At 44.6% G+C, this 17388-nt stretch overlaps 1 protein-coding gene across 3 annotated transcripts in view; it reads right to left on the minus strand.

Moving 5' to 3' along the window:
* Positions 1–17388, minus strand: part of LOC133246454 (solute carrier family 23 member 1-like) — a 170504-nt gene that overhangs the window by 108801 nt on the left and 44315 nt on the right. For all 3 annotated transcript variants that reach the window (XM_061414791.1, XM_061414792.1, XM_061414793.1), the window contains exons 5-6: positions 2635–2816; positions 865–985 (exon numbers count right to left, since the gene is read on the minus strand). In XM_061414791.1, the coding sequence (XP_061270775.1) occupies positions 865–985; positions 2635–2816 (303 nt within the window). The remainder of the gene's footprint in view (positions 1–864; positions 986–2634; positions 2817–17388) is intronic.

Genomic DNA, 17388 nt, shown 5'->3' on the forward strand with positions numbered 1-17388 from the left:
CAGAAATGTTCAGGAAAGTAGACAAGGCCTGGGTCAGAAGGACTGCAAGCTGACTCCCTTTCTACTGTTTTCTGGTCACATGACTTGCTTCAAACTCCTTGAGCCTGAGTTTGCTCATCTGTACAATGGAATTTCAGCCATTGCTCTGCAGAGCCTGAAGCAGGATTTCTTAAAGTGGGGTCCTCAGATGTATTGGTTTATAATCTCTGGTGGTAGAACTCCAGACATCTGTATTTTTAGCAATGTTCCCAAGTGAATCTTATGCACACTGAACTTCTGAACCACTGGCCTACAGGGTTGTGGAAGGATCAATGAGATCATTACATGGAAGTATCTTTTTTATAATGCAGAATGTAGGTCATAGGTGAATCAAACCTGAAAACACCTTTATGGGGTTGGCAACTGCGCCTGCTTGACAGATTGGAACAAATTCAACAGAGAAGGCTCTGAAAAAGGAGGCACCATCTGAATCATCCAGGAACCAATGAGAAAGAACCTAAGCATCTTGGCCCTTCGTTTTGCACCCATAGTGGTGATTCTGGCTACCTCCCCCAGGGCCATGCTCTGAGGACATCCCGGGAAACATGAGGAAGCTGTCCCACACTGGCGACCACTGTGGCAACCTGGGGAAAGCTCTCTGCTCCCGCAGGAGAGAAGCATTGAGGGAGGAGCTGTAGGGCATTAAGCCAATGCTCCCACCACCCATGGGCAGGGTGGGGAGGAGCAGTTAGGGGAGGCCGAGGAGGAAAGGCCACTGCAGGTAGAGAGCATTTGACTTGAGGCCCATCAGGGTGAGCAAGAGGCTGCCCCTCACTCTCCAGGTGAGTCAGCTAAGAATGGCAGTGGGTGGGGAGTGCTTCTTACAGGGAAGATCTGAAACAGGTAGAACTTAGAGGTGTGAGACTTCTTCTCTCGTCCATAAACGGGCACGGGCACTGCGATGTTCTTCAGGTACTGAGAAAACAGCACGATGAGGAAGATGGTCCTGAAACAGAAACAAACCACACCCAACCTGGTGAGCTGGGGCTCATCCAGAGCGAGGATCCAGGAAGCTGGGCCACCATGTGCCTCTGGGTCTGGGGAGCAGGGGCTGTGCTAGGCAGGTCCTCATCTAGGCCCTGCTCTGCATCCTGCCAGCTGGGAATAGGTGGGTGGGCCCCTTTCAGAGGCTGCCGGTGGCTGACGAGGAAGAGTGGGCAGAGGACTACTATTCCTTGGGACCTGAGAAATGAGCATGACAGCTGCATAGATCCAGACTGGAGCCACTGAGGCCAGGGTCAAAGCCCATGTGAATGAACACATCCATCTGTTGTTGCCAAATTCCTCCAAAGCTCTGTTTAAATGTTGAGGGCCTCTTCCCCACCCCACTCCTAAGCCTTCCTGACACTCTTCCCCTGCCCTCTCCATCCCCCACAAGCTGGCTGTCACCACCCCATTCCCTGAATAAGCTTGACACTCTGGGACCCTCATCAGTGTCTCCTGGTATCACAGGTACTTGGACTCAAGTCTTAACCCTCCGCTAAACTACCAAATGCTTGAGAGCTGGGCTATGTCTCTGTACCCTTCCCAGGAGCTGGAGGTGTACAAATATTTGCTCAGTGAAAACCTAGGAGGCAAGGGACAGGTAGCATCAGCCATCTGTGAACCCTGCACTAAATATGTTTAGACTCTGCCTGTGATGAACTCATTGTCTGTGAGGACTAATAACAAATAAATAGTAATAATACATTCTAAATTGCCATTTCACTGCTTTTTAAGGTATTATAAAGTACATGACCTAGAGAGCCTCTTGATGAGAGTGAAAGAGGAGAATGAAAGTCAGCTTAAAACTCAATATAAAAAAAATTAAGATCATGTCATCTGGTCCCATCACTTCATGGCAAATAGAAGGGGGAAATGTGGAAGCAGTGACAGATTTCCTCTTCTTGGGCTCTAAAATCACTTCAGATGGTGACTGCAAGCCATGAAATTAGAAGACAATTGCTTCTTGGCAGGAGAGCTATGACAAAACTAGACAGTGTGTTAAAACGCAAAGACATCATTTTGCTGACAAAGGTCCATCTAGTCCAAGCTATGGTCTTTCCCGTAGTCATGTATGGATGTGAGAGCTGGACAATAAAAAAGGCAGAGTGCTGAAGAATTGATGCTTTTGAACTGTGGTGTTGAAGAAGACTCTTGAGAGTCCCTTGGAAAGCAAGATCAAACCAGTCAATCTTAAAGGAAATCTACCCTGAATACTCTTTGGAAGGACTGATGCTGAAGCTGAAGCTCCAGTACTTTGGCCACCTGATGCGAACAGCTGACTCATTGGAAAAGACCCTGACACGGGAAAGACTGAAGGCAGAAGGAGAAGAGGGTAACAGAGGATGACATGGTTGGATGGCATCATCTATTCAATGGACATGACCTTGGGCAAACTCCAGGAGATGGTGAGATATACAGGGAAGCCTGGCATGTTGCAGTCCATGTGGTCAGGAAGAGTCTGACACAACTTGGCCACTGAACAACAAAAAATGTTCATGAAAGTACTTGTAAACCACCTGAGCTTGCCAATATGCAGGACTCACTCTTTTAACTGGGTAACCTTCCTCTAAAGGGAACTCAAATGGCCCTCCCACCCAGGAGGGTACTTACGTGGCAGCAATCCCCCAGTGGATCCCGGCGTCGTCACCCGCGGAATCGAAGAGAGGCAGGGCCATCAGGGAGATTGTGGGAGCAATGGTCAAGGGGCCGATGAAGCGCATGAGGAAGCCAATGAGGCCTGAGAAGCCCACCAGCATCTGGACACAGGAGGCAACCAAGACGGCTCCCTGAAGCTGAAGAGGAAGAGTGGGGCTCATCAAGTGAGAGCCCGAGGCAGGGTGGGGTCTGCGGCGGGCGGTGCGGAGCCTGCAGTGGGGCGGGTCCTCAGCCCAGCCCAGGCCACCGGGAATGCTGGTACCTTCAGAGGCAGAGCAGGGGACAGAGCTGGACCCTAAGGGAACCAATGGAAGGCGAGCTCTGACCTCATTCCTCTCTCCAGTCCTCTATTGCCAACTGTCTGTTGGACATTTTCACCTTATGTGAAGTTTTTCAGAAAGTAGACTTCAAGGTTATCATGGTGATAATGTTGGTGACTTGTAATACTGGTGTTACCCAGTAGTGTATTGACCGTCTTGCTGCTTTACTTTTCTCTGTTTTCCTACTTTCAGACTCAGAGGCTGGCAAAGGGGACAGAGAGTGAATTGTTGAGGTTCTGTGGGCTGTCCAGGCTCAGTCGAAACTTTTCCAGACACGATGGGAACAAATGAGCTTGCCCATGTTCTAATTAAACTCCATGGGCAGGCCCTGAAATTTGTATTTTGTACAATTTGGACTTGTCATGAAATATTCTTCTTTTGATTTTTTCCAACCATTTAAAATATAAAACCATTTTTAGCTTGCGGGTCATTCAAAAAAAACAAACAGAAGACAGGCAACCGGCCAGATTTGGCGCATAGGCTGTAGTTTGCCAACCCCTGAGCTATGGGACTCACTGAGTTTATTTCTCTTTTTTCACTTTACTTATGTGGGTGTTATACTGTCTTTTTTATCCCTTGCTTTGAAGTCTGATTTCCCAGAAAAGAAAGAAAGAAGTCTGATTCCTGCTTTCTTTTGATTAGTGTTAATATATTCCTCTCCATCTATTTACTTTTAATCTACATGTATTTTTATATTTAAAGTAGGTTTCTAGAGAAAGACAAATATAATATGATATCACTTATATATAGATCTTTTTTAAAAGGGTACAAATGAACTTATTTACAAAACAGAAATAGAGTCACAGATGTAGCAGACAAACTTATGGTTATCAGGGGATAAGAGATCCCCTGATAGGGGTGGGGGAAATTAGAAGACTGAGGATGACATATACACACTACTATATATAAAACAGATAACTAATAAAGGCCTGCTGTATAGCATGGGGAACACGACTCAGTACTCTGTAATGGTCTGTACATAAGGAGTGGATGTATGTATAACTGATTCACTTTGCTGTGCATCTGAAACTAACACAACATTGTAAATCAACTCCACTCCAATAAAATTTTTTGAAATCAAAGTAGGTTTCATCTGGACAACATACGGTGGGGTCTTATTTTTTGATCCACTCTGACAATCTCTGGTCTTTTAATCAGTGCCTTTAGAGCAATGATGTTCAAAGTAATTATTGATCTAGTTGGATTAATATCCACCATATCCATTACTATTTTCTATTTGTTGTCCCAGGTCTTCATTTCTTTTTTTGTCTTCTACTCTTTTTCTGCCTTTGGTGGTTTTAACTGATATTTGTATATGACTCCATTTTCTCTCCTTTCTTAGCATAACTATTATCCATTGTTTTCCTTTTAGTGGTTGCCCTAGAGTGTGCAATAAACATTTACAGTGAACTCAAGTCCACTTTCAAATAACACTATACCACTTCCTGAGTCGCATGAATAACTTATAGTAACAAAACAATCCTAATTTCTCCCACTTAGCCATTGTATCATTGCTGTCATTCATTTCACTTATAAATAAGCATACACAAGTATATAAATTTTTTTAAACTACCATAATACCCGAAGGTGAAGTTTAAATTGGTCTAATGTGTTGAAACCTGAGCTCGCCATCTCTTCCCTACCATCATTTTCTTACAACATAATGACTATTTACCTGTCCTCTCTATTACTTCTTATCTCCCAGAAAGAAATGACATGACTATTGGTCCTGTATTTGCCTCACTTTCATTTGTGGCTACTATTGTGATGTAGAGTTGGACTGCTAACCATTGGTGGTTTCAAGACTTGAGATGTGTGTCAACAAATAGAACCAACCCAGTGAAACATGGAAAAATCTACCTTGAATTCCAATAGGCTGCTGCTAAGTCGCTTCAGTGGTGTCTGACTCTGTGCGACTCCATAGATGGCAGCCCACCAGGCTCCCCCGTCCCTAAGATTCTCCAGGCAAGAACACTGGAGTGGGTTGCTATTTCCTTCTCCGATGCATGAAAGTGAAAAGTGAAAGTGAAGTCGCTCAGTCGTGTCCGACTCTTGGCGACCCCATGGACTACAGCCTACCAGGCTCCTCTGTCCATGGGATTTTCCAGGCAAGAGTACTGGAGTGGGGTGCCATTGCCTTCTCCATCCAATAGGCTAGCTCAGTGAATTAAACCAATCCATTGATCAGTGAAAGGAAGTTGAAACTTGCAAAAACTTTCCCATGTTACAGCACTGGTGAAAAGCCCTGGACCAGCAGATGGAGCTAAAATACCACAGCTAAGACTCTGGGTTTGTGCTCACTCTCAGACACTTGGAAGCGATGTGGGAAAGAAAGAGTGGAGGCTACTGTTCTGGACCTGGACAAGAAGAACCTCTACCCTAGGCCCTGTGCATTAGAGCAGGGGTTGGCAAACTTTTTCTGTAACTGGTCAGATAGTAAACATTTCAGGTTTTGTGGGCCACATGTAGTTTCTGTCACATATTCTTTTTTTAATTTTAAACAACTTAAAAAATGTAAAAACCAGGACTTCCCTGGTGGTCCAGTGGTTACAACTCCACCCTTCCATGTCAGGGGACAAAGGTTCAATCCCACACACCCAGCAGCATGGTGTGGCCAATAATAAATAAATAAAATGTAAAAACTATTCTTAATTGGTAAGGAGTAAAAAACAGATTGGGTAACTTCCCTGGTAACTCAGCTGGTAAAGAAACCACTTGCAATGCAGGAAACCCCAGTTTGATTCCTGGGTCAGGAAGAGCCCCTGGACAAGGGGTAGGCTACCCACTCCAGTATTCTTGGGCTTCCCTGGTGGCTCAGACAGTAAAGAATCCACCTGCAATGCAGGAGAACTGGGTTCGATCCCTGGGTTGGGAAGATCCCCTGGAGGAGGGCATAGCAACCCACTCCAGTGTTCTTGCCGGGAGAATCCCCATGGACAGAGGAGCCTGGTTGGCTACAGTCCACGGGGTCACAAAGGGTCAGACACGACTGAGCACAGCACAAAACAGATTACAAGCTAGATTTGGTCCAAGAGCCACAGCTTGCTGACTCTTGCTTTAGAAGACTCAGAAACACAAGAATAGTGAACGCACTAAAGAAACACGGTTATGTCTGTCGCTTGGGATTCTGTGCTCGGTGCAAGCTCAGCATGACCCACATCCCTAAACATCCTCTCACTACTAGCACTGTGTCCTCAGAACAAGGTAACTGCTTCTGACTATTACAGTGTTAGAGCAGCCACGTCATTAGAACACAGGAAGGATTCAAGCAACAGAAGAGATCGGGCAGGAGAGGAGACAAATTAACTTGCTGGACCTTTCTTCTCAGATAGAACGAAGGCAAGAGATTCTTGTATAAGAAATTATAGTGCTTGGGTCTTCCCTGGTCCCTCAGTGACAAAGAATCCACTTGCCAGTGCAGGACACACGGGTTCCATCCCTGATCCAGGAAGATCCCACATGCCGCAGAGCAACTAAGCCCATGGGCCACAACTATTGAACCTGTGCTCTAGAGCCCGGGAGCTGCACCTACTGATCCCACGTGCCTCACCCACTGAAGCCCAGGTACCCTGGAGCCCATGCTCCGCAACAAGAGAAGCCACTGAAATGAGAAGCCCATGCACCACAACTAGAGAGTAGCCCCCGCTTGCCCATGTGCAGCGACGAAGGCCCAGCCCAGCCGAAAGTAAGTTTTAAAAAAAGGAATTATAGTTCTCTGCCGGAAGCAGGAGCTCCGCCCGTGGCAAAGGTCATGAGGAAGGAGGCTCGGCATACGCAAAGGCAGGATCGAGCCTCAGGAGTCCCCCTGGAAATTCTCGAGCATCTACCCCCAAAACCAGAGTCTGCCTACTTTACTGCTTTGTGCTCTCACTTACACCTCTGACTTTACGGGGGGCTGTCCTAGGCGTGACAAGAGTGTTTTAGTTCACAACCCTGAGAGGCGTGAGATGTTCTAAACTGTCTAAATACAGATTCCTTTGAGCAGTTAAAAGATTGATTAGAAATTGTACTGGTGAAGGGTTTTTCACTTGTTGGGCCAATGTTTGCTGCTAAGTTTCCATATCCCTTACCTGCTGTGTCCCTACCAGTGTATTGATTAATATAATTGGTGTAAGTAGTAGCTTTAATGTTTGTAACCTTGGACCCTTGAGTTAATTCTTTTTCTTGTTATACTCCACCACACCTTTGCCCTATAGGAATGCAACTTTATCTAATGCTTTTGGAGGGTGGCACCTGACTAATCACCTTTAGAGAAAAATAAGTTTTCTGAAGAAAGGGTCTTAAAATGTTAACAGACCTCCAGGCCAGAAGATGATGCAAATCACCTAAACTTGTGCATATGATAAGTTTGCAGGAAGAAAGCCTGGCTTACTGCATGACTCTACCCCTTCCCCCATTATCCTCTATGCATAACTTAAGGTATAAAAACTCTTTTGGAAAACAAAGTGCAGGCCTTGTTCACCGAAGCTTGGTCTCCCCATGTCGTTCTTTCTCTCACCTTCTGGCTGAATTATTCAGCCTCTTTTCTCCACTGAATTTCCTCACTGAGCTATCCTTATTTAACCACTCTTTATATCTTTAATTAACATTTAAATAAGCTGTTGTTTCCTAATCCCCGATGCCCTCTCCCCTTCGAAACCCCTGACTCCACTGCGGCTGGACCCCGGCAGTTCTCAGTAAGTCTAAGTGAAAGGGAAATCGTGCCCCTGGCATCTAGCAGATCAGGGTAAAGAAACTGATGAAATAAAATTCATATTTTAAGGCAGACAAGAAAAAAAATTAAATATAAAAGATGATTGCTCCTTGGAAGAAAAGCTATAACAAACTTAGACAGTATATTAAAAAAGCAGAGACATTACTTTGCCAAGAAAGGTCCGTATAGTCAAACTGTGATTTTTCCAGTAGTCATGTATGGATGTGAGAGCTGGACCATAAAGAAGGCTCAGCACCAAAGAATTGATACTTTTGGACTGTGGTGCTGGAAAAGATTCTTGAGAGCCTCTTGGACTGCAAAGAGATCAAACCAGGATATATAAAAGAAATAAATCCTGAATATTCATTGGAAAGGCTGATGCTGAAGCTGAAGCTGAAGCTCCAATCCTTTGGTCACCTGATGCGAAGATCTGACACACTGGAAAAGACCCTGATGCTGGGAAAGATTGGAGGCAGGAGGAGAAGGGGAAGACAGAGGATGAGATGGATGGATGGCATCACCAGCTCAATGGACATGAGTTTGAGCAAACTCTGGGTGATGGTGAAGGACAGGGAAGCCTGCATGCTGCAGTCCATGGGGTCACAGAGTCAGACACAACTGAGCGACTGAACAACAACAAAAAAGAAAGACAAGAAAAAAACCTAAATATTAAATTCCTTCTGTTTGTTTGGGCCTCCTCCCTCCCTAAAATGCAGTGTCCACCCACATTACACATTAACCGGAGCTCTTCAGAGATGGAAGGGCCAGATAAACTGTAAAGCAGTGTTTTTTTTTTTTCTTCTTCTGATGTTAACAATGTAACTTCTTTAATTTTTTATTTATCTTTTAATTGAAGGATTAGTGCTTTACAGAATTGTGTTGGCTTCTGCCAAACATCAACATGAATCAGCCATAGGTATACATATGTTCCCTCCCTCTTGAACCTATCTCCCATCTCCCTGCTCATCCTACCCCTCTAGGTTGTAGCAATGTAACTTCTTGAAAGAATAGTGTTCTTTCTCAGCTCTGTTGGGAGTCATGGTGACCTGCTGCTCCCTTCTATGTGCTTACCTGGACAATGTATCCCTGGTGAACTTTACATGAAATATCAGTATGTCATTTTAACATATGATCCTGTTAGGTAGGTAGAATAGGGAAAAGGAGTCCAAAATGGCGGTGGCTAAAAGACAAGGAAGGTCCGAGGACCAGAGTGAAGACTTCAGGCAGAACAAACAGAACAAACAACACTCCTGGCTAAACCCAATTTGCATAGGGCAGGCCCAAGTGGAGGAAAAAACATAAAAGGAGGAGCCAAAGCGCTTTCTCACGTACTCTCTCTCCCACGTGCACCCGCTCTCTCTCTCTCTCTCTCTCTCTCTCTCTCTCCCACTCTCCCTCCCATGTGTTTGCGCTCCTCCACTCTCTTCTCTTCAAGTCTTGGATTCTCCTGCTATCTTATAAATAAAATGGAGCTGTAACACTGATTTGCCTAAGAACTGTAACATGGTTTGACCAAGACCCGAGAGCTGTGATGTGCCGAGGGCTTTAATGTCCATTGCTCCAAATCTTTGTTGTGACGAGACAAAGAACCGAGGAACATACACTCGCGTGACAATCCTTTTTCTCAAAAATGTATATGACTATGCCTTTGACTTCTAACAGGTGAAACAGTTCCCAGAGCTTCCTGACAATCTGCTCCCTGGGTTATAATACTCAGTTTGGCTCGAATAAAATCCGCCCCCCTTTTTTTCTTAACTTGATAGTTAATTAAAATTTCCACTTCTTATTCTTTCAGTTCAGTTCAGTCGCTCAGTCGTGTCTGGACTCTTTGCGACCCTATGAATCACAGCATGCCAGGCCTCCCTGTCCATCACCACCTCCCGAAGTTCACTCAGACTCACGTCCATCAAGTAAGTGATGCCATACAGCCATCTCATCCTCTGTCATCCCCTTCTCCTCCTGCCCCCAATCACTCCCAGCATCAGAGTCTTTTTCAATGAGTCAACTCTTCGCATGAGGTGGCCAAAGTACTGGAGTTTCAGCTTCAGCATCATTCCCTCCAAAGAACTCCCAGGGCTAATCTTCTACAGAATGGACCTGTTGGATCTCCTTGCAGTCCAAGGGACTCTCAAGAGTCTTCTCCAACTCCACAGTTCAAAAGCATCAATTCTTCGGGGCTCAGCCTTCTTCACAGTCCAACTCTCACATCCATACATGACCACAGGAAAAACCATAGCCTTGACTAGATGTACCTTTGTTGGCAAAGTAATGTCTCTGCTTTTCAATATGCTATCTAGGTTGGTCATAACTTTCCTTCCAAGGACTAAGCGTCTTTTAATTTCATGGCTGCAGTCACCATCTGTAGTTTGCTTAGTTTTAATTTGCATTTACCAAAGCCAAGTATTGCCTCCGTGGGGAAGAGTAGAAACAAAACCAAACCTCAAACCACATGTGTTTTGTGATTCATGCTATTGATGATATAATACAAATAGGCTGCACTGAACAAGAAATACACCCTGCTTTGAAAAAAGTAGTTCAACAAAAGGCATTTGAAGGTTAGCCAATTGACCTGGCAAAAATCCAGGGCCCACCAGCTTGACAAGTGAAATCCTTAGGTATGTCTTGGTCTAGAGGTACATGGAAAAGTTTATTAAATACTAAAACCCCCTGTTAACTCTGAGTCCACCTTGAGAAAAGAAAGGAAGCACAAGGACTTGATAGATCACTGAAGTACATCACATCTGGTGTGCTCTTGGACTGCACATCAGAGCACAGGCATGTGCAGAAAGGCTGTTTTTGAAAGGGAAGAACAGCAGAAAGTTCTGGCTGAAATTCACAAGTTATGGCTCAGACTGGTCTCAGACCAGCATCCCAACCAGAACAGCACTCCTGAGATAACAGAAGTGTTGGTGGTTGAGTCCACGCCGAAAGAGGGTTGACCCTGGCAGATGCCAGATGCTTCAGCTCTGAGTGGGGCATTTGGTGCAGAGGTGGCCCAAAGGAGCTACTCAGCCACTCTCCTTCTGAAAGGCCATTCCTAACTAGTCTGCTACTCAGCACTGTTTGGAATTAGAGCACTAGTGACTGGAACCAAATAACTCCAAGATCAGAAATCTCAGTGATATCTTGAATGATGTCAGAAAGACATTCAAATAAGGAAGGGGTGTGTGTGCATGTTAAGTCTCATCAACAGAACTTGCTGATTAAAGGAAATAGTTACATTCAGGAGAAGAAAACACAGTTAAACAAGGAGCAGTTCATAGGATCCATGAATAAGTGACAGTCCCTGCCTTCCCTGGGTGGGCACTACTTCACAAGATAATCTAACTCGAGCAACCAAGATTTGGATCTCACTATGTGGGTCTTTGAATTCAAAAAGCAAGTTGCAGTCTTGCTGAAGGTGCTGCTCATCCACTTGAGAAAGACTGAGACTGAAAGAGTGTAACATTTCAGTGGAAGGGCTTTGATGGAGAAGGAAGGCAAGTCTAAGTCCAGCCAATGAACAATGTGTGTGATGTGGCAGAGGACATGAAATTACCTAGAATCATCCCTTTAGAATTTTAGATTCTCAAGCTGTGGCCAATGGACTAGCAGTTTGCTCTGGCAAGTCGGTCATAGAGGCTGTACTGAAATTTCACCTTTTATGGGACAGGACTTAATAGTCAAATCTCAAATACTGGTGGTTCATATCAATATCCCTGTGTCTTAAAAAAGAGGGGGGAAGTATGACTTTGAATGTAGTCACTATGGTCCAGGAGATGACACCTCGGGTCACAAGCCACCCACACGTGGGCTCAGAAACTGCACAATCTCCATCTCTATCTGACATTGTTTGTGTCTCCCAGGATGATCCAGATTGATGACAATGATTGATTGATTGATGACAGTGATGGGCACAGGTGCCTCTGGTAGGAGAACATGAGGATAAATGGCCCATCACAGAGCTGGTAGGCTGCCTGAACTGGACAGTCCACAGAGTAGGGAAGGTTTTTAACACTCTTTAAAAACCTGATGGTTCTGGAGAACTGTGGTGCTGGAGAAGACTCTTGAGAGTCCCTTGGACAGCAAGGAGATCAAACCAGTCAATCCTAAAGGAAATCAACCCTGAATATTCATTGGAAGCTGAAACTCCAATACTTCGGCCACCTGATATGAAGAGCTGACTCATTGGAAAAGATCCTGATGCTGGGGAAAAATTGAGGACAGGAGGAAAAGGGGGTGACAGAGGATGAGATGGTTGGATGGCATCACCAACTCAATGGACATGAGTTTCAGCAAACTCCACGAGACAGCGAAGGACAGGGAAGCCTGGCCTGCTGCAGCCCATGGGGTCCCAGAGTCAGACATGACTTACTGACTGAACAACAAGAAAAACCTAGTATGGACAGTGTTTCTGATTTGAACTTTGCTTATCCTATCACTGAAGCCCTGGCACAGGCTACGATATAGAGACTAGCAACCCAGACTGAAATCACCATGAAGGTCAACTTATAAACAGCCCAAGGATCACTTTTCACAGCATGAACATGACAGGAATGGAGCAAGAAATACAATATCCATTGATCTTTTCATATTTCATGACTGCTTCTGCTGCTGCTAAGTGGCTTCAGTCGTGTCTGACTCTGTGCGACCCCATAAACGGCAGCCCACCAGGCTCCCCTGTCCCTGGAATTCTCCAGGCAAGAATACTGGAGTGGATTGCCATTTCCTTCTCCAATGCATGAAAGGGAAAAGTGAAAGTGAAGTCGCTCAGTCGTGTCCGACTCTTCCTGACCCCATGGACTGCAGCCTACCAGGCTCCTCCGTCCATGGGATTTTCCAGGCAAGAGTACTGGAGTGGGGTGCCATTGCCTTCTCCATATTTCATGACATTTCACCCCAAAGCAGTAAAATTACTGCAAAATTAGAATATGTGCTTGAAGCAACAAAATATGGGTGACAAAGACAGAAGGGTAGGCTTTGCAGGGTAACACAGTGTAAGCTCAAGATCAAGCTGAAAATGGGGCATAAAAGTGAGTCACCAGTGGAGCAGTTGGAGCAGAGGGTAAAGAAATCTTATTTTCCCAGGACTAGAGCTTTGGTTGTGTTCCTTAAGATGGAATACTAGAATCAATTTAATTTGACTTGCTGGTATTCGGATGGTATTTATGGGCCGGATTGGAAAGTCTGGTGTTTTTCAGAAGAAGACATGCATCCTACCCAGTGGAAAGAATCCAGTGACAATATATTTATTAAATAACTTGAAAGTACCTTGGGAAAGGACACACAAAGGAAGGTTTAGCAATGTTATTTTTCCTGCCCACTAATTAAAAGTTAGGGGAGAAAAACCAAAACCCCCTCTAGGAGCAAGAAAATGGGTTGAGAAGGGCTCATCGTGGGAAAAAAGAAAAACATGGTGGCAGAAAGAATTGGAGTCACCAAATCTTGCATCAAATAATGCTACTTTTGCCCATTGTGTTTAAATGGGAATAAGAAAATGATTTCTTAGTCATACTTCTAGATACATCTTCAATCTGGGATGAGGGGTGCTGACATCATAGTTGATTCTATGAAACTGAAACACATCTAATAAAGCTAGACCCAAAGTATACTGGGCTGTACTGAATAGACAACAAGGAATGAACACTGTGAAAGTAGCCAGTACCTACAGTGATGCTGGCATATTTAGGACGTGGTCTGTGTGAACTTTGAGATTAAAAGATCATAGACAGGTCATAGACTAACTATGAGCTCACAGGTGATTTACATGATACTTGATGAAATGAAAGTCACAGAAATAATGATAAATAACAAAATCTATATTATATTGAACTCGCTTTTCAGTTTAGTCGCTCAGTCGTGTCCGACTCTGTGCGACCCAATGAACCGCAGCACACCAGGCCTCCCTGTCCATCACCAACTCCCGGAGTTCACTCAGACTCATGTCCATCGAGTCAGTGATGCCATCCAGCCATCTCATCCTCTGTTGTCCCCTTCTCCTCCTGCCCCCAATCCCTCCCAGCATCAGAGTCTTTTCCAATGAGTTAACTCTTTGCATGAGGTGGCCAAAGTACTGGAGTTTCAGCTTTAGCATCATTCCTTCCAAAGAATACTCAGAACTGATCTCCTTCAGGATGGACTGGTTGGATCTCCTTGCAGTCCAAGGGACTCTCAAGAGTCTTCTCCAACACCAGAGTTCAAAAGCATCAATTCTTCGGTACTCAGCTTTCTTCACAGTCCAACTCTCACATTCATACATGACCACAGGAAAAACCATAGCCTTGACTAGATGTACCTTTGTTGGCAAAGTAATGTCTAGTCACTGGTTAAAGGGCTTCTCAGGTGGCGCAGTAGTAAAGACTCTGCCTGCCAATGAAGGAGATGCAAGAGACTCGGGTTTGATCTCTAGGTCGGGAAGATCTGCTGGTCTAGGAAATGGCAACATACTCCAGTATTCTTGCCTGGAACATTTCATGCACAGAGGAGCCTGGCAGCCTACAGTCCATGGGGTCACAAAGAATCATACACGACTGAGCAGACACACACATACACACACACACAAACACACCTGTTAATGTGGCAAGCATAGGAACAGAAATGAGTCCAGGTGTTCAAATAGACCTATAAGATGAGGACAATTACAGTTAATTCTATGTCATTCAATAGCATCATAAAAGAATGATACAAGTTTACCATAATGCACTCAGTAGAGTGGCTAACATGAAAAAGCTAGAAAATGTTGGTGAGATTGTGGAGTAACTGGGACTCACATATGATGCTGGCAGGAGGGTAAACTGGAACATCCATTTCAGAAATGTATTTGCTGCTGCTGCTAAGTCGCTTCAGTCGTGTCTGACTCTGTGCGACCCCAAGATGGCAGCCCACATGGCTCCCCCGTCCCTGGGATTCTCCAGGCAAGAACACTGGAGTGGGTTACCATTTCTTTCTCCAACGCATGAAAGTGAAAAGTGAAAGTGAAGTCGCTCAGTCGTGTCCGACTCTTAGCGACCCCATAGACTTTGCACATCAGGATCCTCCGTCCATGGGATTTTCCAGGCAAGAGTACTGGAGTGGGGTGCCATTGCCTTCTCCTAGTGTTTACTAAAGTGGAACATATACACAATGTGATGGTGAACTTTATATGTCAACTGGACTGAAGGATGCCCAGACAGCTGATAAAACATTATTTCTGTGGTGTTTCCAGAAGAGATTAGTATTTGAATTGGTGAACTGAATGAAGCAGATGGCCCTACCCAAAATGAGTATCTCTCTCTGTTAAATCACTTCAGTCATGTCAGAGTTTTTGTGACTCAATGGACAGCAGTCTGCCAGGCTCCTCTGTTCACGGGATTCTCCAGGCAAGAATATTGGAGCTGGTTTGTACTGGTTGTATTCCAGGCAAGAATACTGGCGTGCTCTTCTCCAGGGGATCTTCTTGACCCAGGGACTGGACCCATGTCTCTTATGTCTCCTGCACTGGCAGTTGGGTTCTTTACCATTAGTGGCACCAGGGAAGCCCACCCAACGTGAATGAGTGCCATCCAATCCTTTGAGGGACTCAGCAGAACCAAAAGGCAGAGGAAGAACATTTTCGCTTGCTGCTTGAGCTGAGACTTCTGTCTTCTCCTGCCCCCAGATATCAGCACTCCTGGTTCTCAGGCCTTTGGAGTCAGATCAGGACTTACATCATTGTCCCTCCGCCCCACCCCCCATCGGAGTGTTTTGTCAATTCTATTCCCTCTCATTGGTCACACTTGGGTAAGAATAGGAATCTTGTTAGGAATGTGTCTCCTCTGTATTCCCTCTTCCTTCGTCTGCCACGTTCTGAGGATGTGACCCTTACTGCAGCCATGAGGCTGTTGAACTTGGACTGGGTGGGATGCTGGATGGACCCTGGCTTCACTAAGGCTTGTCAGCTAGACTCCCAGGGATATCTACTAACAGACTCTGCTCTAGGTCCATAGCCCTGAATTTTGGAATGCCTTTGGTCCAGTCCTAGTGAGCCTGGGGGAGGCACACTAAGACAGTAAGTGAGGGCTAGAGTAATGCCTGAGCAAACTACCTTGTACTAGAAGGACTGGAAAAGGTCAGTTTTCATTTCAATCCCAAAGAAGGGCAATGCCAAAGAATGTTCAAACCATCCCCCACAATTGCACTCATTTTACATGCTAGCAAGGTAATGCTCAAAATCCTTCAAGTCAGGCTTCAGCAGTGCATGAACCATGAACTTCCAGATGTTCAAGCTGTATTTAGAAAAGGCATAGGAACCAGAGATCATATTGCCAATATTAGATGGGTCATAGAGAAAGCAAGGGAATTCCAGAAAAACATCTTACTTCTGCTTCATTGACTACACTAGAACCTTTGACTGTGTGGATCACAACAAACTGTGGAAAATTCTTCAAGGGATGGGAATACCAGACCACCTTACCTACCTCCTGAGAAACCTGTATGCAAGTCAAGAAGCAATAGTTAGGAGGAGGAGCTAAGATGGCGGAGGAGTAGGACGGGGAGAATCCTTTCTCCCCCACAAATTCATCAAAAGAACATTTAAACACCGAGTAAATTACACAAAACAACTTCTGAAAGCCGGCAGAGGACATCAGGCACCCAGAAAAGCAACCCAAGTCTTCGAAAGGAGAGAGAAGAAATACAGCTCCACCCACCAGAACACCGACACAAGCTTCCCTAACCAAGAAACCTTGACAAGCCACCTGTACAAACCCACACAGAGTGAGGAAACGCCACAATAAAGAGAACTCCACAAACTGCCAGAATACAGAAAGGACACCCCAAACTCAGCAATTTAAACAAGATGAAGAGACAGAGGAATACCCAGCAGATAAAGGAACAGGATAAAAGCCCACCAAACCAAACCAAAGAGGAAGAGATAGGGAATCTCCTGATAAAGAATCCCGAATAATGATAGTGAAATTGATCCAAAATCTTGAAATCAAAATGGAATCACAGATAAATAGCTTGGAGACAAAGATTGAGAAGATGCAAGAAAGGTTTAACAAGGACCTAGAAGAAATAAAAGAGAGTCAATATAAAATAAATAATGCAATAAATGAAATTAAAAACACTCTGGAGGCAACAAATAGTAGAATAACAGAGGCAGAAGATAGGATTAGTGAATTAGAAGATAGAATGGTAGAAATAAATGAATCAGAGAGGATACAAGAAAAACGAATTAAAAGAAATGAGGACAATCTCAGAGACCTCCAGGACAATATTAAACGCTACAACATTCGAATCATAGGGGTCCCAGAAGAAGAAGACAAAAAGAAAGACCATGAGAAAATACTTGAGGAGATAATAGTTGAAAACTTCCCTAAAATGGGGAAGGGAATAATCACCCAAGTCCAAGAAACCCAGAGAGTCCCAAACAGGATAAACCCAAGGCAAAACACCCCAAGACACATATTAATCAAATTAACAAAGATCAAACACAAAGAACAAATATTAAAAGCACCAAGGGAAAAACAACAAATAACACACAAGGGAATTCCCATAAGGATAACAGCTGATCTTTCAATAGAAACTCTTCAAGCCAGGAGGGAATGGCAAGACATACTTAAAGTGATGAAAGAAAATAACCTACAGCCCAGATTATTGTACCCAGCAAGGGTCTCATTCAAATATGAAGGAGAAATCAAAAGCTTCTCAGATAAGCAAAAGCTGAGAGAATTCAGCACCACCAAACCAGCTCTCCAA

Source organism: Bos javanicus, chromosome 4 (genome assembly GCF_032452875.1).
Source record: "Bos javanicus breed banteng chromosome 4, ARS-OSU_banteng_1.0, whole genome shotgun sequence".
Classification (NCBI taxonomy): domain Eukaryota; kingdom Metazoa; phylum Chordata; class Mammalia; order Artiodactyla; family Bovidae; genus Bos; species Bos javanicus.